At 39.0% G+C, this 24,449-nt stretch overlaps 1 protein-coding gene and 1 pseudogene across 8 annotated transcripts in view; one reads left to right on the top strand and one right to left on the bottom strand.

The window, feature by feature from the left end:
- Positions 1 to 24,449, top strand: part of NCOA3 (nuclear receptor coactivator 3) — a 131,431-nt gene that overhangs the window by 73,015 nt on the left and 33,967 nt on the right. For 7 of the 8 annotated variants that reach the window (XM_067013512.1, XM_067013510.1, XM_067013506.1 and 4 more), the window contains 4 exons: positions 20,921 to 21,025; positions 21,892 to 22,064; positions 22,540 to 22,640; positions 24,046 to 24,220. In XM_067013512.1, coding sequence (XP_066869613.1) covers positions 20,937 to 21,025; positions 21,892 to 22,064; positions 22,540 to 22,640; positions 24,046 to 24,220 — 538 coding nt within the window. In that variant the 5' untranslated portion in view covers positions 20,921 to 20,936. Of the gene's footprint in view, positions 1 to 9,860; positions 9,939 to 20,920; positions 21,026 to 21,891; positions 22,065 to 22,539; positions 22,641 to 24,045; positions 24,221 to 24,449 lie in introns of those variants that run through there. The other variant, XM_067013507.1, reaches the window with a different exon arrangement.
- LOC131741680 (ubiquitin-ribosomal protein eS31 fusion protein-like) lies at positions 17,925 to 18,424 on the bottom strand (annotated as a pseudogene).

Here is a 24,449-nt window from a genome sequence, read left to right as displayed (position 1 = left end):
AACTGCTAGCATATTGTTCTTCTGTTTAAAAAGATTTTTATAGAGCTAGTTACTGGAGGGTGACCATAAATAGAATTGGAATTGAATAATTTTTAGTCTTAGTTCTTAACCTTTTTCTTTAAAATGAGATCGTGATAATAATTTAAAAAGAATTCTAGCATAGAGCTGCAAAGTTCCTAATGTGTTGGCAAGTTTGTTAATTAAAATAACACCTTTTATGGTTGGAATAGGTTTCAGATTATGCAACCCTGCGATATATTGATATTCAGATCACAGTGACTTGCTGCAAGGTAACAGGAGACATGCTTTGATTTCAGAAGATAAATTGGCCATGCACAGCTGTAATCCTACTGTCTTTTCATTTCCAGACATGATTTAGTAGTATAAGGCCTTTGATTCCTAGGCCCTGGGAAGTAAGTTGAAATTTAATTTTTTTGTGTGTATGAGAGTTTTTACTTCGGCTTTTGATAAGCCTGGTTTGTGGTGTGAAGCTATCATGTAAACTGTAGATGTTTCATTACTTAAATAACTCCCAATTCCATTTGAAGTATAAGAAGCCCGAGTTCCATCCCTTTCCATTTTCACAGCATGTGGGATCTTCGCGGACCAGGGCACAAACCCGTGTCCCCTGCATTGGCAGGCGGACTCTCAAACCACTGCGCCACCAGGGAAACCCTTCAAAAGACATCTCTTTAATCTCCTTTTAGGTCCCAAGGTTTAGATTTTCTTAAGTTTATTCAGCTATTATTGGAGTTGGAAAACACACATTGTTTCCTGATTTTATTTGGGTTGTAGACATAGTTATTTTAAAAATTCTCTTTTTAAAATAACTTTGTTTCTGTCTGTAAATCATAAGATTCTTGAGGGAGCCATTTTTCAAGTCTACCATTTGCCCACCACTGAGTCGTCGTCCCGCCCCCCCCCCCCATGTGTGGTTTTTTAGATTCTTTCAGTAACCTTGTAAAGGTGATGGTATATCCTTTTTTTTTTTTTTTTTTAATATCCCCTTTTTACTTCACTGTGCTGCATTCTGGTTGGCTTCATCAGTTTTATTTTCCAGTTCACTGATTGTGTGTGTGTGTGTGTGTGTGTGTGTGTGTGTGTGTGTGTGTGTGTGTGTGTGTTGTGTCCAGTCTAGGAATTAATCCCATCTATTGAGTTTTGTTTCAGATATGGGTTTAAGTATCCCATGGTAACCAAATCTATTCAGAGTTCAGATATTTGGTGCTCAGATAATGGGCAATACCATCTTTTTTTGTACTTAATAATTTATGAAGTTTTATAATTCATTATTTTCACATTCTGTTTCTTTATATGTATGTTTTCATGGCTGTTGATTCTTTATCTCATTAAGGATTGTAAATATTTAAAAAATAATCTATATTTTAAAATTAATTAATTTTTGGCTGCTTTGGTTCTTCATTGCTGTGCACGGGCTTTCTGTAGTTGCGGTGAGCAGGGGCTACTCTTTGTTGCAGTGTGCGGGCTTCTCTGGTTGCAGAGCATGGGCTCTAGGCATGTGGGCTTCAGTAGTTGCAGCACACAGACTCAGTAGTTGTGGCTCGTGGGCTCTACAGCGCAGGCTCAGTAGTTGTGGCGCATGGGCTTAGCTGCTCCGCTGCATGTGGGATCTTCCTGGACCAGGGCACGAACCCGTGTCCCCTGCATTGGCAGGTGGATACTTAACCACTGTGCCACCAGGGAAGTCCTGTAAACATTTACTTTAAAATTATTTCAAGATTTCATTTTATTAGGTGGCAAATTCATCTTTTGGAATCAATGTATTTCTTGGCCATCTTTCTTAGTTCAGTTTTTAAATCCACTTGGGAATTTTAGTTTACAATTTGCATCTTGAGTGTGAAATTTTCTTTTTCTTTTTTTGGTGCCCTTCATGTGTCCCCTCTCCCTGCCCCAGGCAATTCTAGCATATTTTTGTTGCCTTCACAAACCATATCCACCATACCTTCAGTCTACGTTCAGGATTCTGTTCTGAGGTACTATTGCAATATCAGAGCTATGTGTCACCCAGGTTTTTTTTTTTTTTGCGGTACGTGGGCCTCTCACTGTTGTGGCCTCTCCCGTTGCGGAGCACAGGCTCCGGACGTGCAGGCTCAGCGGCCATGGCTCACGGGCCCAGCTGCTCTGCGGCATGTGGGATCTTCCCGGACCAGGGCACGAACCCGTGTCCCCTGCATCGGCAGGCAGACTCAACCACTGCGCCACCAGGGAAGCCCTCACCCAGGTTTTGTATGTACAGATTTTCTTTGATTTATGATGGGGTTACATCCCAGTGAACCCATTGTAAGTTGAAATGGGCTGCAACTGCCACTGCCAGTATTATGAAAGAGTATTATACTGCATATCGCTAGCTGGGAAAAGATCAAATTTCAGAATTCCAAGTAGGGTTTGACTGAATGCATTTCGCTTTTGCACTGTTGTAAAGTTGAAAAATTGTAAGTTGAACCTTTGTAAGTTGGGGACCAACTATGTAACCCTTTCCTTTTTCTTCCACAACTACAGGTTAATCAGTTATCTAGATAGCTATTGATAGAGCTTTTTTTCATCTCTTTCAGAATTTTTTGTTTGGTTTCTACCTATGAGCCTTGCTTTTGATTCTGTTATGTTGCACATGATTTGATTTCCTGAGTGTCTTTGCTAGTTTCTAATGCTAGAGTTCAGTAGGTTCATAGAGTCATCAACTCATTGCTGTATGCTTCCTCTGTGTCTTGCTCCGTAGATGTATTTGTTATGTTTGAGCATGGCTGTGTCTTTCAAGATTAATAAAAATACATATTTTGTCATTATTATATTTAGAGCAAGGGGGGGAGAGTGTGGTTGGTTGAAAGCAATAGTCCACTAAATCATCTTATCAGGAAGTCCTTTGTTCTTTTGATTTCACAACATGGCTTATTTATTTAGGCCTGCATATAGTAGATACTGAAGTATTTATTAAATGAGTATGTAGAGGATCTGGGAGAAGTCATACCAATTTCAAACCCTTAGTCCCTACCTTTAATCTAAGACAGTCGTTCTCAGTGTGGTTTGTGAACCCTTGAGAGTCCCTGAGAACCTTTTATGGAGTCCACAGAGTTAAAATTGTTTCCAAAATAATATATTTTCTGTTTTCATGCTGTTGATGTTTGCACTGATGGTACAAAAGTAGTGATGTATAAAACTGCTGGTGTCTTAGCATGAATCAAGGCAGTGGGACTACCAGACTGTACTAGTAGTCATTGCGTTTTTCACTGCCTTGCATTCTTTAAAAAAAAACAAACAAACATCTTTATTGGGGTATAAATGCTTTACAATGGTGTGTTAGTTTCTGCTTTATAACAGAGTGAATCAGCTATACATATACACATGTTCCCATATCTCTTTTGCCTTGCATTCTTCACTGCCCTGCACTCAGACTTAAAGGAAAAACAAAACCAAAACCCCCCACAAAACCCCACTCGTTTCTCAATTAGGATTGTCCTTGATGAAAGAGCAGAATTTGCTCATTTCATTAAATCTTGACCTTTGAGTACTGTATTTTTTGAGTACTGTATTTTTAACATTCTGTCTAGTGAGAATGGAAAATATGCAGAAAACACTTCTGCCTACCAAAGTATGATGGTTGTCTTGGGGAAAAGCACTTGTGTGGTTGGCTTGTGTACTGAACAGGCCACTTTTTTCATGGAATATCGTTTTTACTTGAAAGAATGACTAACAAACTGTGGTTATTGGAACTTGGGTATTTGGCAGAAAGTTTCTTGAAATTGAGCAAGGTAAACCTATCAGTTCAAGAAAAACATCTAAGAGTATTTGCTGGCAGTGATAAATTGGAGTTTTCAAGTAAAAATTATTATGTTAATTTTGAATCTGTCACCATGAGTGTGACAGCTTCTCATTACTTAAAGACTTTATGAATGAGATGGGTGGTGATATATTTATTTTTGGCTGTGTTGGGTCTTCATTGCTGTGCACAGACTATCTCTAGTTGTGGCGATCAGGGGCTACTCTTTGTTGCGGTGCGCAGACTTCTCATTGTGGTGGCTTCTCTTGTTGCAGAGTACAGGCTGTAGGTGCATGGGCTTCAGTAGTTGTGCACGGGCTCAGTAGTTGTGGCTCGCAGCCTCTAGAGCGCAGGCTCAATAGTTGTGGCGCATGGGCTTAGTTGCTCTGTGGCATGTGGGATCTTCCTGGAACAGGGCTTGAACCCGTGTCCCCTGCATTGGCAGGCGGATTCTTTTTTTTGTTTTTTGCGGTACGCGGGCCTCTCACTGTTGTGTTCTCTCCTGCTGCGGAGCACAGGCTCTGGACACGCAGGCTCAGCAGCCATGGCTCATGGGCCTAGCTGCTCTGTGACATGGGATCTTCCTGGACCAGGGCACGAACCTGCATCCCCTGCATCAGCAGGCGGACTCTCAACCACTGTGCCACCAGGGAAGGCCCCCCCCCATTCTTTTTTAAACTTATTTTATTTATTTTTGTCTGTGTTGGGTCTTCATTGCTGTGCACAGACTATCTCTAGTTGCGGGGAGCAGGGGCTACTCTTCGCTGCGGTGAGCGGGCTTCTCATTGCAGTGGCTTCTCTTGTTGCAGAGCACGGGCTCTAGGCTTGTGGGCTCAGTAGTTGTGGTGCATGGGCTTAGTTGCTCTGCGGCATGTGGGATCTTCCCAGACCAGGGCTGGAACCTGTGTCCCCTGCATTAGCAGGCAGATTCTTACCCACTGCGCCACCAGGAAAGCCCTGGCAGGTGGATTCTTAACCACTGCGCCACCAGAGAAGTCCCTGGAGTTTTTGATATTGTATGATGTATCAGTGTTTGAAAATCTGCTTAATCAGTGAACTAGTATTATCCAAATGACAGTGTTTGATGTTACAAAATCATGCATGGGTTAAATATTTTTTTCAGAGTGTAAGTTTGTGTATTTTAATGTAATAGTATGAAAGTTCATTGATAGGGTTTCAGATTTCACTTTGCAGCTAATCTTTAAGAAGATACCGCTTGTCCTTGAAAGCCAGGGGTTGCTGGCAACCCCAGAAGCTAGGAGAGGGTGGAGCAGTTCTCCCCTAGAGCCTTCAGAAAGAGTATGACCCTGTCGGCACCTTCATTTTGGACATTGAGCCTCCAGAACTTCGAGAGAATATCTGTTGTTTGTGGTAATTTGTTACAGTAGTCACAGGAAACTACAGTAACCAAACCTGAGTAAAGGGTATTTAGGGTATGCCTTCTACTGTTATGTTTTTTGCAACTTTTTGTAAGTTTGCAAGTATTTTCAAATAAAAACTGAAAGTACCATTTGTCGTTTTAGCATATCAAGGAGAATTATTTATAATTAATTGTTAAAGGCTATTGAAATAGTCCTTCCTTTTACAAGTATGTGTATCTATGAGGCTGAATTTTCTTCATGTGTTTCAATCAATGTGAAGTATTGCAGTGGATTAAATGGTGTCATAGCTAAGAGGGTCCATCTGTCTTCTATTAAGTCAGATGTAAGGCTTGTAAAAATGTGAAACAATGCCACCTCTCATGGAATTGTTTTGTTTCAGGTTATTTTTCATAAAATTGTTTATGTTAACATATAATGGACTTATTTTTAAATGAATTAATATGTCAAATGTTGTAAGTTTTAATTTCTAATACAGTAAATATTGATAGATGATAACCCACATAACCAAAGCTTTTTAGGGTTCCAGGTTTTTAAAAGATAAAGAAATCCTGATATCAAAAAGGTTGAGAACTACTGACGTAGTGAATTTGGTTGGAACTGTAGCAGCCTTTGACTTAAACCATCTCTTTTGGTAGTAAGAAACAGATTGACTGTAGGAGGTTAGGACTTTGAGTAGCTAGCTATATGACATGGTGTGCTATGTCTGGTACTCGGTTGTTCCTGCTTTTAAATTACAGATCAGCCATTAATTTTCAATGGAGACCTTTTATAGCACAGAATACAGTTTGTGATTCTACATGTACTAGTTTGTTGATTCCTGGCACTGGGTCATCAGCTTGTTGAAGGCAAAACACACACACACACACACACACACACACACACACACACACACACAAACAAAACCCCAAAACAAAAAACAAGCAAACAACAACGACAACAACAAACTTGACTCTTGATCAACAGTTCATCCCAGGCGTATTGGTGTAGGGAATTGAGATCTCCTTTGTCTGTGTGGACATCACCCAGGCTGCTTAAGAGTGATTACTTAAGGGGGCTTCCCTGGTGGCGCAGTGGTTGAGAGTCCGCCTGCTGATGCAGGGGACACGGGTTCGTGCCCTGGTCCAGGAAGATCCCACATGCCACGGAGAGGCTGGGTCTGTGAGCCGTGGCTGCTGGGCCTGTGCGTCCAGAGCCTGTGCTCCGCAACTGGAGAGGCCACAACAGTGAGAGGCCCGCATACTGCAAAAAAAAAAAAAAAAAGAGTGACTACTTAAAAACAAACAAACAAACAAACTTTCCCCCCTCCACAGTTTTATTGAGAAATAATTGACATATGTCACTGAAAAAGTTTAAGGGGTATAGCACGATGGTTTGATTTACGTATATTGTGAAATGATCACCACTATAGGTTCAGCTAACATCAATCATCTCATATAGATACAATAAAAAGAAAAGAAAGAAGAAAGGAAAAAACATTTCCTCCTTTTGATGAGAACTCTGGATTCAGTCTTTTAACAACTTCCCTGTGTATCATACAGCAGTGTTAACAATTGTAGTACATTACATCCCTATTACTTTGTGACCACTCTCAAGACACTTGCTGAAGTGGGTTTTTGTTTTTGTTTTTTTGGGGGGGAGAGGGCAGCTAGTTATATTACTTTTTTTTTTTAATTGAGTTGTTTTACAGTGCTGTGTTAGTTTCTGCTGTAGAGTGGAGTTCCCAGTGCTATACAGCGGGTTCTCATTAGCTATCTGTTTTATACATATTAGTGTATATATGTCAATCCCAATCTCCCAGTTCATCTCCCCCCCACTTCCACCCTTGGTGTCCATACGTTTGTTCTCTACATCTGTGTCTCTACTTTTGCCTTGCAAACCAGTTCATCTGTACCATTTTTCTAGATTCCACATATATGGGTTAATATACGATATTTGTTTTTCTCTTTCTGACTTACTTTACTCTGTATGACATTCTCTGAGTCCATCCACGTCTCTGAAAATGACCCAATCTCATTCCTTTTTATGGCTGAATAATAATCCATTGTATGTACCACATCTTCTTTATCCATTTGTCTGTCGATGGACATTTAGGTTGCTTCCATGACCTGGCTACGGTAAATAGTGCTGCAATGAACACTGAGGTGCATGTGTCTTTCTGAATTATGATTTTCTCTGGGTATATGCGCTGTAGTGGGATTGCTGCGTCATATGATAGTTCTATTGTTAGTTTTTTAAGGAACCTCCATACTCTTCTCCATAGTGGGTGTATCAGTTTACATTCTCTGGGTTTTGGTTTTAACCAGTTTAGTTGTATGAATGGTTTTTATAAGAGTTCGTAATTAAATTTTTGCCTCAAGTGTTCTCTCACGATAATGAGGTGCCCCCAGCTTTATTTACTCCACATGCATAGGCAGGTTTGTGAAGTACACAGAGAAGCTCTTTAAAGTCATGAGTCATGGAACTGACCTTTGAACAGAAAGAAAAAAAAAAACCACGCTATGTTTTATTTTAGATTATTTGTGTGATGATCTTTTCATCCTGTTCCTCAGTAGTTTATAGTCGCGCTTGCTGCAAATTTCTTCCCTTGAACAATCATTACCAGATTTTTAGCTCCACGTAGTATAGTAGCTATATTTTGGAGGGGAATAAGGAGGCAGTTGAAGTTAAATTTAGACTTTGATACTTTTCAGCCTTGCTACAAGTGCTATACCACCCTCCAACAGGTAAATGATGTTAGGAGTGCATTCTTATTTTCTTTATGGACTTTGATATATATGCTCTCATTCGCTATTTGTATTATTGTCATCCTGAAGTCAGTAATGACTTTTGGAGATTTATATGAAGAGATAGCTTCTGTCGTCAGACATGTAACTTCTAGGGATATGGAAGCATTATTTTTAAAAAAGGATTCTTTTGAATTTAAGGTTATTTAGGCTAGGAGTGGAATTATAATTACTGAAGGGTAACAAGCTGTGAGGTCAGAAAAAGAAAAAAGACAATGGAAACATCGACGACTGAGCACAGACGAACCTGCAGTCTGCACGATGACCCATTCAGGAAACCTTATGAGTCAGACTTGCCATGCCGTGTTGCTAGTGTTAAGAGACCATCTGCCTCAGCCTCTTTGCTTTTAGAGAAGGAAATCTAGCTAAGATGTGTTTTTCCTTTGATATATCTTTTTCTCTCTTTTTCCACCTTCAGTACCTTTTCTTTGAAAAATTAATTCAAAGTGCTTCATCAGCTTTATATTTCCACATTGTCAATTTTTGAGACGTCAGTGTAGCTTCTTTATGCTTTTGATATTGGTCAACAGGGCTAACTTCAGTACTGTAGGGAAGGTGTCTTGTTACTTCAAGCTTTTTACTCTGCAGGCACTCCATTTTAGGAATACCTGTCTTGTAGTTGACCCATGGTTACCATTCCCTGTATCATTCATTACTTGGTTACTGCTACTTCCTAAGCAGCTTTGCTGCTCTCAGTCCTTTGGTTACCAGGTGGCTAACGGCATCAGCTCTTTAGTTTTAACATTTCTTAAAATTTCTTTTTTCTCCAAGGCAGATAGAAATAATGGATTAGGAGAGAATGGGGCACATGCTGTGATCATCTCTTGTTTGTATCTTTATTGCTTATTAATTAAATTTATATAAGCTTTTATTTCTGCTCTGTGCACATACTCCTCTAACTCCCCACTGCATATCTTTTTTTTTTTTTTTTTTTTTTTTTTTCGGTATGTGGGCCTCTCACCACTGTGGCCTCTCCCGCTGCAGAGCACAGGCTCCAGACACGCAGGCCCAGCGGGACCGGAGCACAAACCCGTGTCCCCTGCATCGGCAGGTGGACTCCCAACCACTGTGCCACCAGGGAAGCCCCTCACTGCTTATCTTAATTCAGAGCTTTACCACTTACCTCAAGGGGGATGAACACTTTCTCTCTCCTCCCTTCCTCCTTTCCTCCCTTCCTTTCCTGCTTATGTTTTCATTATGTGCCAAGGGACAACCTTAGGTATAAATAATACTTTTGATGTAGAGATATTTACGTCTGTCCAAGAAAAATTAAACCACAAATACAGAAATAAAAAAAGATATGAAAAAGAACCAGCACTGTTTGCTTTACCTAGCACCTTTGAAAGTACTTGGATAACCTCTTCAGAATCTTCTAAAAGGTGCCAACTTATTCTGTAATTATACCTGTTTATCTTAAGGACACAGACATCTATGACAGTAGTTTTATTCCATTTTCATGGCTTTATATTAGCTACTAACTGCCACTCACCACACTATTTCAGTGGGAAAATGTTTTAAATTCCAGTCAGCTATCTGTACGCTGAAGATAGCCTGAATAGTTCTGGCTAATTTATTTGTCTGAAGCTTTTTAATTTGTTGCTGTATGGTATATTTGTAACTATTTGTTTTTCAAATGAGAGCAAAATTGATGTTGCTGTGAACATACATCTTTGTTCTTGGTATCGTGTACCTCAGGGATCACCATTATTCCCTGTTCAGTTGCTTGCTTTGTATTGCTTTTCATTCTCACAATAAACATAAGAATATGTGAGATGTGATTATCCCCAGTTTTTACAGGTGATAAACTTTTTATAGGTGGCAAGTTTGATTCTAACAAAGCCCCGTTGTCTTTTTTATTGTATCATAGTACATCAGCCGTGAAGGATTCAAACCCTTGAGTTTTATTTTGATAGATACCTTGAAGCCACGATATTTTTTGGAATGGGAATATCCAAGTGAAAAATGACATGTCAGAAAGAAGCAGAACTGTTCTATAAGGTATTTAGCCCCTTCCCCCCAATCTTTATATTTTAGGAATATTGTAGTTGGTCAAAAGTACATCTAATGGGATGGGAAGGAAAAGGAGAACTGGAGTTGGAAAAAGGAACAAGGGGAATGGTGGTAGTAGGAATGAGAAGAGAGAGGAAGGAGTTTGTAAAGTCTCTTACAAGTTTTTATTAAGGTTTAGAGCTTATAGCATAGAAAGTAGAAACAGAAAAGTGTACAAGAGTAGAGTGTAGAGTGTAAAATGTTGTAATAATCTATGGAAAATGCATTAGGATAAAGAAGGGACAACTTTTTCTAATTGGAGAGTTGGGAATGGTCTCACCAGAGGTGACAGTTTAGTTTGATCTTGAAGGATGACTAGGTATTCTAGTATTCTAGATAAAAGAGGGATGAAGGGAGATCTAAAAAGAAATAAATGACTTAAGGTTATATACAAATAGGAAATGATTCCATGAATATCTTTTGTCAAAATCTCTTTTAGCACAAGCCACTTGGGTAGTGAAGGTGGTGGTGAGGAAGAAGTACAACTAGATAGTATGTTGTTCAGGAATGAAGCCAAAATGAGGTTTACGAACTTGGGGTTTAGGTGGTTCCTGTGAATGAGAGAGATTCAGCATGTTACATTGTAAGAGTCACTGTAACCTTTAAAACAGCTAAAGAATTACCTAGCTAGTTAGTATGCTGTCAGGAGAGGGTAATTTGATTTCAGCGGAATTGGCTTGCTTAACTCCCTCTGCACAGTGTGTATTTGTGAACTTCAACTCTGTTGCTCATGTAGAGGTTGAGTAGTCTCTTGGCAACAAGCTTCCAGTTGTAGCTAACACTTGCCTTGGCTAATTGGTATGCCCAGTTCTGGTACTAGAACCTCTGGGGAGTTTGTGTTTGAGTTCAGTGTCATCAGGCTTAAACCAGAGAATAAATGTAAAGGGGCTTTGGGGTCATCCTATTGATTGAGAATGAAAAGGCAAGACATACAACAGGAGAAGAGGGAATGAAACCTTGTGGATGAAATAGCTGTTAATTCATGTTTGGATGCTTCTCAGCTCAACTTATGTGTTAAAAATAAGATACTTTATTTTATTGCTCCCTGCTAGCCCTTTTCCAAATTTTCAGACATTATTAACTAAAGATAGAGGAAAAGAATGACCAGGACCCGAGATTTACACTGTTTTCTGGCATATGTCTACACCAAGGTAGTTTATTATAGATACTGTTTATATGCATTTTCTCTGTTTTTAAAAAACTGTATGCTGGTAGGTTTCCTATCAGTTGTGCCTTCATTTTAACACTTACCAAATAATGTTGTTACAATTGTATGTTCCTCTCTTCTGCTTGCCTGAGAGTTCTAGCAATGTGTGGTGTCATTTATCTCTCTTTCCTGGTCCTCAAATGGTCTGGGCATGCAAATGTTTGAACGGAAATGGAATTAAATTTAAAAAATGGATTGCATTAGGTGGTTCATACTTTATCCTACTAAACATGACAGGTTATCAAAAACACAACAAAAGGATATTGCAAGTTAGCTTTTTTATTTGAAACTACCCCCACCCCCACCCTTGTCTCCTTTTAGTTCTTATCCTCTATACCAGACTCACTGGAAGAGTCATCTGGCTGGTGAGGAAATGGCCGTAGTGACTCCATGTTTATGGACTTTTCCCCTGCCTCTTCTTGTCCCCTAAACATACACGGGTTCTATTTTGTTTACTTTCTTTGCTCCATGGTGCTGGTTCTCTTGGAGCTGCACAGAAGATTGAAATAAACCTCTCATTTTATATTTTGGAAAATATAATCTTGCAGGATTAAGCCTAACTGGTGATGACTATATACTAAAATTGTCTTTTGAGTGAGAGCATCAATTTGCAACTTGTATTTTGGGTAGTTCATTTATGTATGGATGTCTCATCAGTCTCTCCTGAGGGTAATTTTTTTTCTAATTGGCTTGATCAGCCTCTGCTTTTACATAATGCTTCAAGCAGTTTTCGGTAAATCAGTTCAAATCCACAGTTGTATGAAAATTTCCTTAAGTTACTGGGATTCTCAGGAGACACCCAGAAATACTGCCTAATTGGCGTATTTAATCATACCTTGTATAAATCAGGCAAACAAGCCTGATGAATAAACTGAATTACTGGTGGGATATTCAAAAGTTCTTGGCTCCAGCATTTAATCTTAGAAAACCCAAGAATGAAAATATTTGACAGATTATTTTGGGTATAGTTTATGCTTTTCTGTTCTAAGTTTCCTTCTTGCCATGTGAGCCGCTAACTGTTGGTTTCAATTGGAAATAAAGGTCATGGTTAATAGTAGACCACCTCAGAGGGCCACTTATCTGGTGACCTGTAGAGTAATGGTTGGTTTTTAGGAGCTTGAGGGGAATAGCAGCATTAGTACCTGCTGAGCTGGAGCACCTCCTTGCCTCTGACCCTAACACTACCTGCCGCTAAACTGCATGTAACAACTTCTCAGCGTTCTTACTGATGAGCGGAGACATTTTCTGGTTAATTGGTTGGACATGGTGTGACTCAACAGTGTAAGTGGTTTATTTTTTTTGGGGGGGGTGGATAAAATGCCCAAGGAACATTTGGTACATATTTTGTTGATTATAGAGTCTGAAAATATTGTAATCCCAGCTGTGCCATCGAGTATCTGTGTGTGATCTAGATACTTCTTTATCTGTAAAATGGGAGTAATACATACTTTGGAGAGTTGTGAGAAATTATACAGAATATGTGATATGCCCAGCACTGTACTGCCACAAAAGTTATTTGCTCCTTCCCTCTCCCTTATTAATTTAGGAAAATAAAATATTTTAGTTGGTCTTTAGGCCATTTGAGATTTACTGGGTAACTCATCTCCTCCCCATTTTGGCATGGCATGGCTTTTCTTAGGGTCTTCCCCCACCCCCCTGCCAATAACTTCTTGCTCACCTGATGGACACTAGCATTGTTGATTGATATGTCTTCCTTTTGGACAGGGAGTACTTCCTGTATCTTTGTCCATCTGGCTAATTTGTTGTACATAATCAAGATTTCCCATCCTGTCTTAACTGTGAATAACCAAAGGGAAAGCTAGTTAATGCTGCTAAGCCACATATCATTTTCATGGCTTTTGAGCTGGCAGATATAATTCTTTGTTGCTTTTAGAGTTAAAGAATGTTCATTTTCTAGCAGTTTATTGTATTCTGTGCACGTCTAAGCTTAAACCTGAACCACAGCATGATTGTTTTATGTAGAAAGCCCTATAGTATTTATAGAGAAATTTTATCCAATTGCTGTAAGATTCTTGCTCATTTTAAATCTGATTTCTCATGAATCTGCTTACGACTTTTCCAAATAATATAGAAATAGGTAATATTATATTTTGAGAGCATTGAATTTATTGTGAATTGCTGTTATTCTGTATTAAAGTCGTTGTATAGAATATGTTGCTTAAATGTAATCTTAAAGTGTGTATTGTCATATTAATATGTTTTACTATAGCATAGAACTTTTAAGTAGAAACATTTTATACAAGGAAAATAATTGTAAAAATGGCTCAAGGATCTAGACAGTCGAATTCACATTGAAGGATAGAATACATTTTGGGTCTTTGGATCCAATTCACCTGGAAGTGTGCTTGAGGTGTATCTCCAGTTTAACAATCAGTTGGGGGACATCTCTTCATTAGCAATGCAAATTAAAACTACAATGAGGTATCGCTTCACACTGGTCAGAATGGCCATTATCAAAAAAGCTAGAAAGAATAAATGCTGGAAAGGGTGTGGTGAAAAGGGAACCCTCCTACACTGTTGGTGGGAATGTGAATTGATATAACCACTATGGAAAACAGTATGGAGGTTCCTTAAAAAACTAAAAATAGAACTACCATATGACCCAGCAATCCCACTACTGGGAATATACCCTGAGAAAACCATAATTCAGAAAGAGACATGCACCACAGTGTTCATTGCAGCACCATTTACAATAGCCAGGACATGGAACCAACCTAAATGTCCATCGACAGATGAGTGGATAAAGAAGATGTGGTACATATATACAATGGAATATTACTCAGCCATAAAAAGAAATGAAATTGAGTTATTTGTAGTGAGGTGGATGGACCTAGAGTCTGTCATACAGAGTGAAGTAAGTCAGAAAGAAAAACAAATACTGTATGCTAACACATATATATGGACTCTTAAAAAAATGGTACTGATGAACCCAGTTGCAGGGCAGGGAATAAAGAGGTAAACATAGAGAATGGACTTGATGACATGGGGTGGGAGGGCGAAGCTGGGGTGAAGTGAGAGTAGCATCGACGTATATACACTACGGAATGTAAAATAGTTGGCTGGTGAGAAGCAGCAGCATAGCACAGGGAGATCAGCTCGGTGCTTTGTGATGACCTAGAGGGGTGGGATAGGGAGGGTGGGAGGGAGGCTCAAGAGGGGAGGGGATATGGGGACATGTGTATGCATATGACTGATGCGCTTTGTTGTGCAACAGAAACTAACACGGTATTGTGAAGCAATTATACTCCAATAAAGATGTAGAAAAAAAAACGTGCACACACACACATAAATACATGTATGCACCTCACTATTGGATAAGAGTACAGGTTGCCCAGGGGTAGGGCAGGTATATATTGTGGTCCTAATTTCTTTTCTACTCAAACTGTGTAGATGATAATCTTTAATTGTAAGGAATCATAATTTAGAAGGGGCTCAATATTAATAGACTGTTCTTATAGTCAGAGATACTGGGAGACTCGTGCTATATTATTTCCCATTTGAATGTAGATTTTACCAATTCCATATATTCTTCAAACTAGATGGGTTGTAATTTAAGATGTAAAAATGTAAGCTGTACAGTTACTGATCTGTGTTTCTTAACCTTTTGAACTTCTTGGGGAGGGGGAAATTGATCTACTCATGGACCTGGTACGTGTTCTGTCCCCCTCTCACACCCTAATTCTTTTTTTTTTTTTTGCGGTATGTGGGCGTCTCACTGCTGTGGCCTCTCCTGTTACGGAGACGCGCAGGCTCAGCGGCCATGGCTCACCGGCCCAGCTGCTTCGCGGCATGTGGGATCTTCCCAGACCACCGAGGCACGAACCCGTGTCCCCTGCATCAGCAGGCAGATTCTCAACCACTGCGCCACCAGGGAAGCCCCACACCCTGATTCTTGACTAGTGACTGAAAATGGTCTAGATTTAGTGTGTATATGCTAAGCATTTACCTTTCATACCTTCAAAAGAATAATTTACCTAACTAGATAATATATCCCCCCAGATAAATATAGTTTGAGTCTGGCTCTGCCAGTGAGTAGACAACAGACTTGGCAAGTAAAACAAATGCTATTTATAATTTTTTATGTTCATAACTAATATTAATGCCAAATAAATAGAAAACTACGTAAAGAGTTTGTCATAGTCATCTGTGCTCAGGAATCATTATATTATTGTATATGCTGAAACTATTTTTTGGGGGGTGTGGGAAATGCTTCTGTTTATTATTTCTAATGTTGAACATTTTATTCAGCCAAATGAAATTTAAAGGATGTATTTATTCTACTTTGTTTTTTTGTTATACAGTATTTTGTCATTCAAACTTGGACATCATGTGGTTCTTTAGGCATGGTACAGTGATTGTAGTACCAAGGTTTGTCCCTATCTAAGAGCTAGAAAAACAAATCTGTCAAACCTGTTCCTGAAAAAATAGAATGTGAAAATTATTTTATATCTTAAATAGTTATATTGATATCTTCATGTTTGAGTAAATACCACTGCCGTGTTTTTATTTTTTATTTTTTTATTTTATTTTTAATTTTTATTTATTTATATATTTTTTTGTGGTACGCGGGCCTCTCACTGTTGTGGCCTCTCCCGTTGAGGAGCATAGGCTCAGGACGCACAGGCTCAGCGGCCACGGCTCATGGGCCCGGCCGTTCCGCGGCATGTGGGATCTTCCCGGACCAGGGCACGAACCCGTGTCCCCTACATCGGCAGGCGGATTCTCAACCACTGCGCCACCAGGGAAGCCATATTTTTCTATTTTTAAAATATGTATGTATGTATGTGTGTATTTATTTTGGCTGTGCCGGGTCTTAGTTGTGGCACACGGGATCTTTAGTTGCAGCACACGAACTCGTAGTTGCAGCATGCGTGTGGAATCTAGTTCCCCGACCAGGGATCGAACCTGGGCCCCCTGCATTGGGAGCGTGGATTCTTACCCAGTGGACCTACCAGGGAGGTCCCACTACTATGTTTTTAAATTCGGATCTTGCATTAGTACATTTCTGGATAATTACCTCTGTTACTAGAGATCACTGGACTCTGTGAAAGAGTAAACTTGGTAGCATGTAGACTGCACAGTCATGTGCATGTTATAGCTTGTTGTTCTGCCACATCAAGAGAAGGAACCACGTGTATTTGGACATAGGTAGACATATTTAGGTTTCTCTTCTATGCACATAAACATTGACTTAACATGAATGACATGTATGTATTTCTGGTTTACATGATAATTGTGATTATTTTTTTTCATACTAAGATTGTCATGGTTTTGATTCTCTATTGATGTAATTTATGTCTCTAAAATTCATTTCAGTGACATCTATATCAACCATAGCAGTAAAAATTTTAAAAGTTTAAGGTAACCTTTGAACTTTTATAGAAATCAGAATGGAGGAAAAGCTGTTTTATAAAACATGACTTGATAAGTTGAATATTCCATTTACTCAGTACTTTTCAAGGCATACTTATTGATCACCTCTTATACTAGGCACCTTAAACTGTACTGGAGATTCAGCTTATGTGTAACAGCAAAGTAAGGGAATAATACTGAGAACACAGAATAATTTATGTCTTTCAAATTAAATGCTGTTATCCACTAAAGAGTTCATTACTCAGTTTTGAGGATTCAGCTTATGTTTAAAGTCAAAGTAAGGAAATAATATCTAGAATGTGGAGTAATTATATTTTTAAAATAAAATGCTATTATTCACTGGATGGTTGGCCACTCAACTTAAAAATAACCTTTGAATGAAACAAGTATAAAACTAATTGTATTGAGACGTGGCTACTCTATTTCTGTTTTTTTAAAAACTAATTTTTATTGGAGTATAGTTGCTTTACAGTGTTCTGTTTCTGTTCTTAAGGAATCGCTTTTTCTTTTTAAATATGAAAATTGGAAATCAAAACTGAACATACTTTTTTTTTTTAATAGATCTTTTTTTTGCGGTACACGGGCCTCTCACTGCCGTGGCCTCTTCCGTTAAGGAGCACAGGCTCTGGACGCGCAGGCTCAGCGGCCACGGCTCACGGGCCCAGCCGCTCCGCGGCACGTGGGATCCTCCCGGACTGGGGCACGAACCCGTGTCCCCTGCATAGGCAGGCGGACTCTCAACCACTGCACCACCAGGGAAGCCCCTTAATAGATCTTTATTGGAGTATAATTGCTTCACAATACTGTGTTAGTTTCTGTTGTACCACATAGAGAACCAGCCATATGCAGATGAATTTTTTAACTGGTAACTTGAGAGCTCTGCTGCCTTTAAACTTCCTTTGTAGGAAACAAGTATCAATACATTGTAGCTTCTTTTTAGGCAAGGTTATAATACCAATTCACACAAACCAATGTTTCTCAATCTGGGGATGGGGGAGATTCCTCCCCACCCCCAGGGGTCATTTGGCAGTGTCTGGATACTTTTGGTTGTGGGGAGGGTTGGTGTGCTACTGGCAGCGAGTGGGTACAGACAGACCAGGGATGCTGTTCATCACCCTATGATACACAGGAAAGTCCCTGCAACCAAGAATTATCAGTCAAAAATGTCAATACTGCTGAGGTACAAAGAAACTGGCCTGTATCTAGACAGCTGGTATCAAATACAACATAATTCTGCCAAGTACAGGTTACCTAAGAAAATAGTGCGATTAATTTGATGCTTAAAACCCACTTTTAAAATCACTGGAATAAAACTCAACATTTAAACGTTAGTTCATTAGTTCATGTCTTTTATTAACCAATATACAATCACTTGTCTTCTGGTTTGTTGAAACAATAGGTCAGACCACATTTGCCACAATAACGTCTGTCAAAGTGGCTGGCCATAAAAACTCCAACACCACATTAATCTGAAGGGCACTCCGGACGAAGGCGACTGATTTTGCCATTCTCATACACCTTATAGTATTTCAGGACAGCCGGTTTAACCTTCTTTGTCTTATGCTTGTTCTTCTTGGGAGTGGCGTAAGACGACTTCTTCCTTAGCACCACCATGAAGTCTCAACACAAGATAAAGAGTGGACTTCTTTTGAATGTTGTAGTCAGACAAAGTACATCCATCTTCTAGTTGCTTGCCAGCAAAGATCAGTCTTTGCTGGTCAGGAGGAATTCCTTCCTTGTCCTGGATCTTGGTCTTTACGTTTTCTGTTGTATCCGAGGGTTTGACCTCGAGAGTGATGGTCTTCCCCGTCAGGGTCTTCATGAAAATCTGCATATTGGTGGCCGTGCCACCACAGATGGTGGATCCGAAAAGGTGAACATACTTTTAACTTTATTTGGAAATAATTTTAAAGTTAAAGCAAAGTTACAAGAGAAAGAATAGTACAAAGAATTTTAAAATTTCTGCCCAGCTGAGATTCAACCAGTGTCAACAATTTGCTGGCCTCCTTTCTTTTTCTCTTCTTCCCTTCCCTTTCCCTCTTCTGTTACTCACTCACTCACTTGTATGTAATCCACCCCCCCCCAAACATTGGAGGGTCCTTTGTGTACATAATGGCTTTTTTGTCCTAAATACTAAGAATAGGGATAGTATCTTAAATAACCACAGTACAGAAATAAACTTCAGTAAATTTAACATTGGTAAAATACTTTTATCTATTGTCCATATTCTAAATTTTGGTAGTTGATCCAATGGTGTCGTTTATAGCATTTTCCCCCTCTAGTACAGGATCCAGTATAGGATCAAATATTGCATTTAATTGTCATTTCTCCTTTAGCTTCCTTTAATCTGGAATACTTAAAGACTCTGTCTTTTATGACATTGTCATTTTTGAAGAATATAGTATTGTGGCATTGTGGGATCTGGTTATACTTTATTTTTAAATTTTATTTTTAAAAATTTATTTGGTTGCATCGGGTCTTAGTTGTGGCAAGCAGGCTCCTTAGAGTTCTGGCAGGGAGGCTCCTTAGTTGTGGCTCCAGGGCTCCTTGGTTGCAGCACATGGGCTCCTTAGTTGTGGCATGCTGGCTCCTTAGTTGTGGCATGCAAACTCTTAGTTGCAGCATGCATGTGGGATTTAGTTCCCTGACCAGGGATTGAACCTGGGCCCCCTGCATTGGGAGCGCAGAGTCTTATCCACTCCACCACCAGGGACGTCCCCGTGGTTACACTTTAAAATCATGACATTAAGCCACGTTAGTGGGGGCTTTCTTGGTGGTGCAGTGGTTAAGAATCTGCCTGCTGGTGCAGGGAACACGGGTTCCAGCCCTTGTCTGGGAAGATCCCACATGCTGCAGAGCAGCTAAGCCCGTGCGCCACAGCTACTGAGCCTGCGCTCTAGAGCCCGCGAGCCACAACTACCAAAGCCCATGCACCTAGAGCCTGTGCTCTGCAACAAGAGAAGCCACTGCAGTGAGACGCCGGTGCACCGCAACGAAGAGTAGCCCCCGCTCACTGCAACCAGAGAAAAGCCTGTGCACAGCAATGAAGACCCAACACAGCCAAAAGTAAATAAATAAATAAATAAGTAAATAAATAAGCCACATTAATGAAAGTTATTTTAAGTTCTTTTCTCTTTTATTTTAACTTATGTTGTGAGAAAAAAACCCACACCAAGTTCTTAAAACGTATCAGCTTTTCAGCCTTTACATTTTACTATCAAAATTATTGGTAGAATAAATTTCGTTGGTATTTAATTCATACCTAGGACATCTGAAAGATAATGTAATCTAAAACTTCCGATTTTGATTTTTTAAAGCTACATATTTTAAGTTTGATCAGGATCTTGTGTAAAATTGTGCATTTCTATTAATGTCTCATCCTGGCAGTATTGTGCCACCTAGTGGAAATTTATGTCCTTCAATATATGCCTCAGACTAGATGGAATGCAAGATGCATTTTAACAAATGAAGAAAAAGTAGTTTGGAGTGTTTGAACTTCTCCGTTGAGTTGGAATTCTTTATAGCATTGATTGTCTTCGTAAACAAGAATTTAAGACAAAATTCTTGTTAAGTGAAGGCTTAGTAGATGTCTTAAAATTATGAGCCACTGAGTATTAAAATCTGTTCTTTTTTCAACAAGAAATAGCCTATTTATTTTTTTAATCAATGCAACTTTAACTAAGGCATATTATATTTCCATCAGTTAATATTAAAATAATTGTTGTTCTGTGGATCTTGTCAAAATCCTCCCACCTGGAGTTTTATTGTTGTACATCTAATTTGTAAGCAGAATGTATTGGAGTTTACATGTTAGTTACACAATCTCAGTTTATTTTGGAGCAGCAGAAGAAAAACACATTGGATGATAAATACTAAAGAAATGGTCTAAGGAAGAAATGTGCTACCTTGAAAATAGCCTGAAAATAATTTAGATATTTATCATTTGAAGATTTCTTACCAATTGACAAGATAAGATCTTATCTGTGTATAAGTAAAATTTAGGATTTTATCAGTTGGAGAGTTGACAGTCTCTTTTTCTTATTGACTATGCAGAAGATGCCTTGTGCTTTGTGATGTATTCAATATACGCATTTTTACTCAGTCTTGAGAAACATTTGTCCTGGGGTTGGATGGACATTATGCATAATTAAACTGGAATATGAACTCTTGAGGTCTTCAGAACAGTTGTGTACTATAAAGAATTTTGAGAATTATCTAACCATTTAGGGGAAGCAGTGATGAATTACAAAATGCAGCCATTCAAGCATATGACACCTTTATGAGAGTCATGAATATTTTATAATGTTTGTATCTTATTATTCTTTCTTAGTTGCTGATGTATATTCATGATGAGTGGATTAGGAGAAAACTCCTTGGATCCACTGGCCCCTGATTCACGAAAACGCAAGTTGCCATGTGATACTCCAGGACAAGGGTAAGCAGTTTATTTCCTGATACTTCACCAAGGCCGCCTCCCCTGCCTTTATTTGTTTTGAAGATAACATTTCAGCTTTCTTTATTTGCATTTTCTGGTTAGATTTGTTTGTTTTTGTTTAAATAATATAATTTTGCTTTGTAGTAAGTACAGTGGTACAGTGATGAGATGGGGACATTCTTTTGTTATAATAGAGGCTTTATGGCTGATTCAGATAGAAATGAGAATATTATACTAACTGTGATATTGTAAGAAGCATTTCTCAATAGAGAACGTAAGAGTTAGGAATAGATAGACAAGATTATTACAAGTAAGAATCTGTAGTATCCTTTAAGAACATGTTATAAGTTGATATTTTGGCATTTGTGAGGTTTCATCATTCTTTTCCTGAATGAAGTTAGAAGTTTAAAAAATAGAAATAAAATATTCTGTTTTATGCAGTGATACTTCATAGCTTTTTTAGTATTTGCCAAGGTCAATATCACTTGAATTTCATTGTGATGGTTGCAAAATAAAAAACAACCTATAATTCATAAAACCTCATAATTAATAAGTAGCTATTACTGTTTTTATTATTTGTTAATTTTATTGTCTCTTTGTGGTAAAGACTATTTATCCCCATTTTCCAGATGATGAAATAAGAGACTAATGCCTAAGGCCACTAGGCTAACAGTAGGTGGACTTGAATTTAGGTTTGCATGAATTTCAACTGTATTGTACTAGGTCTCCAAGACAATGTTTTGGTAGTCTTCATGGGCTGAATTTAGTTTGTTTATATGTGAGTATAATAGTGTTGTGTAGGCACTGAGTCTGCTCATAGCTCTTTTGTGATAGATATATTTATGGCCTTTTCCCCTCCCCCCCAGCCTTACCTGCAGTGGTGAAAAGTGGAGACGGGAGCAGGAGAGTAAATATATTGAAGAATTGGCTGAACTGATATCTGCTAATCTTAGTGATATTGACAATTTCAATGTCAAACCAGATAAATGTGCAATTTTAAAGGAAACAGTAAGACAGATACGTCAAATAAAAGAGCAAGGTAATACAAAGTAAGAAAACACTCAAGTCTTTTAGAAGGAACTTGTTAACTGTTCACATTTGCCTTTTGCTACCTGTTGCTTAGGTGGGAACTGCTGCTCCTTGAGGGCTAGCCTCTGTGGGGCTAGATGGACAGATGAGTTGACCAGCTTTGCTCTTTAGGAAACAGTTACCAGAATTGGAAGAAGACCAGTGTTGCTCACCCTGTCACTTGTTAGTTCCCTTTCAGGAAGCAATGGGATAGTACATTTAGTAGGGAAAGAAAATTTAGAGTATCTTCTGTCCTCCTGGGTAACTCGGAAGTTTAATTTTAACCTTTAAAAACCGTAGCATCATTTTCTTATCAGGAAATGTGTATATGCTTATGCACATCTGTGAGCGTGTCTCTCTGTGTCTGTTCGGGGAACAGTTTGAAGGTGGATTTAATCTATAACTGATATATATGCTATTTGTAGTATTGCCTTATGTCTTTTCAGGAAAAGCTATTTCCAGTGATGATGATGTTCAGAAAGCTGATGTGTCTTCCACAGGACAAGGAGTTATTGATAAAGACTCCTTAGGACCACTTTTACTTCAGGCAAGTATAAGGTTCTAGCCATACGATAAGCTGTGTTGATTTAGAAAGAAAGAAAGAAAATTTTGGCTAGGATATGAGAGCAAAAAGAAAATGTTTCTTTTCATGAGGTAGAACTCAGTATTCTGAATATGATGATAAAATGCTCTTATATTTAAAATATACATAACTCATGAGGTCCTGTGGCGCCCTCCCCCCCCCCAATAAAAATGCATTTGGGCATATTTTAGCTCAGACTTTTTTGTGTATTTTTGCATAATTGATAGTATGGCACACTACAGTTTTATATTTTGGAGGAAGTTTTAAGACTTAAAATACATGTTTTTTGTAAGTAGTTGTCTTAAATAGCTTGAGTTAAGCTATAGCACTTACAGAATGTTTCTTTCTCTCTTTTTTTTTTTTTGTGGTATGCGGGCCTCTCAATGTTGTGACCTCTCCTGTTGCGGAGCACAGGCTCAGCGGCCATGGCTCAGGGGCCCAGCCGCTCCGCGGCATGTGGGATCTTCCCGGACCGGGGCACGAACCCGCGTCCCCTGCATCGGCAGGCAGACTCTCAACTACTGCGCCACCAGGGAAGCCCCCCAGAATGTTTCTTTTTAAGTCATGACCTGAAGCCCTTTATTCATGTTCACTATCAACTGTTTTTGTTCCAATTAGTTTGTTCCAGCTACTTTTTAGTTAATCAGTTGAGTTCCTCTTTGTAAATTCTCACTAAGGAGTGGTATAGTTCCTGTAGCTTGACTTGATAGCAAATGGAAAAATGGGAAGCACTAAGGATGATTTTTCATAGTTTTAAAAACTCCTTTGAAGAAGTAATTCTTCAAAAAACTAGATTAGATGTTAATTCAGATTTTGTCTTTACTGTCATCTTTTCAGATTGTCTTTTTCATACACCCCTGTATTGATGGTGCTAATGTTAATAGAAATGATGGCTTATAGTTGTTAAATCAAGAGGTTTTTTTTCAAATTCTATTTAGTACTAAGGCTGGTGTCTTATTCTGCTAAGGCTGCCATAACAAAATACCACAGACTGTGTGTCTTAGACAACAGAAATTTATTTCTTGCAGTTCTGGAGGCTGGAAGTCCAAGATCAAGGTGTTGGCAGGCTTGGTTTCTCCTGAGACCTACCTCTCTCCTTGGCTTGTAAATGGCTGCCTTCTCCTTGTGTCTTCATGTGACCTTTTCTCTGTGTGTGTGCATTTCTGGTGTCTGTCTCTCTTCTCATAAGAACACCAGTCCTGTTGGATTAGAGCTACCCTTATGACCTCATTTAACCTTAATTATGTCCTGAAAGGCCTTTTCTCCAAATACAGCCACATTGAGGTTTAGGGCTTCAACACACGAGTTTTGGTGGGGGAGGGGATACAATTCAGTCCATAATAGCCAATATTAACATATCCCACTTCAGGCATTGGATGGCTTCCTGTTTGTGGTGAATCGTGAAGGAAACATTGTATTTGTGTCAGAAAATGTCACCCAGTACCTGCAATATAAGCAAGAGGACCTGGTTAACACAAGTGTCTACAATATCTTGCATGAAGAAGACAGAAAGGATTTTCTTAAAAACTTGCCGAAATCTACAGGTAGGCTTTTAATATGTATCTTCCTTTTTTAAAAAAAATATTTATTTATTTGTTTGGCTGTGCTGGATTTTAGTCGCGGCATGTGGGATCTTTGTTGCCACATGCGGGATCTTCATTGTGGCACAGGGGATCTTTAGTTGAGGCATGTGGGATCTAGTTCACTGAGCCAGAGATCGAACCTGGGCCCCCTGCATTGGGAGCACGGAGTCTTAGCCCTGGACCACCAGGG

The sequence above is a fragment of the Kogia breviceps genome, chromosome 14 (assembly GCF_026419965.1).
Source record: "Kogia breviceps isolate mKogBre1 chromosome 14, mKogBre1 haplotype 1, whole genome shotgun sequence".
NCBI lineage: Eukaryota > Metazoa > Chordata > Mammalia > Artiodactyla > Physeteridae > Kogia > Kogia breviceps.
The sequence above is the reverse complement of the archived record's forward strand: the minus strand, read 5'-3'. Positions and strand labels throughout refer to the sequence as shown.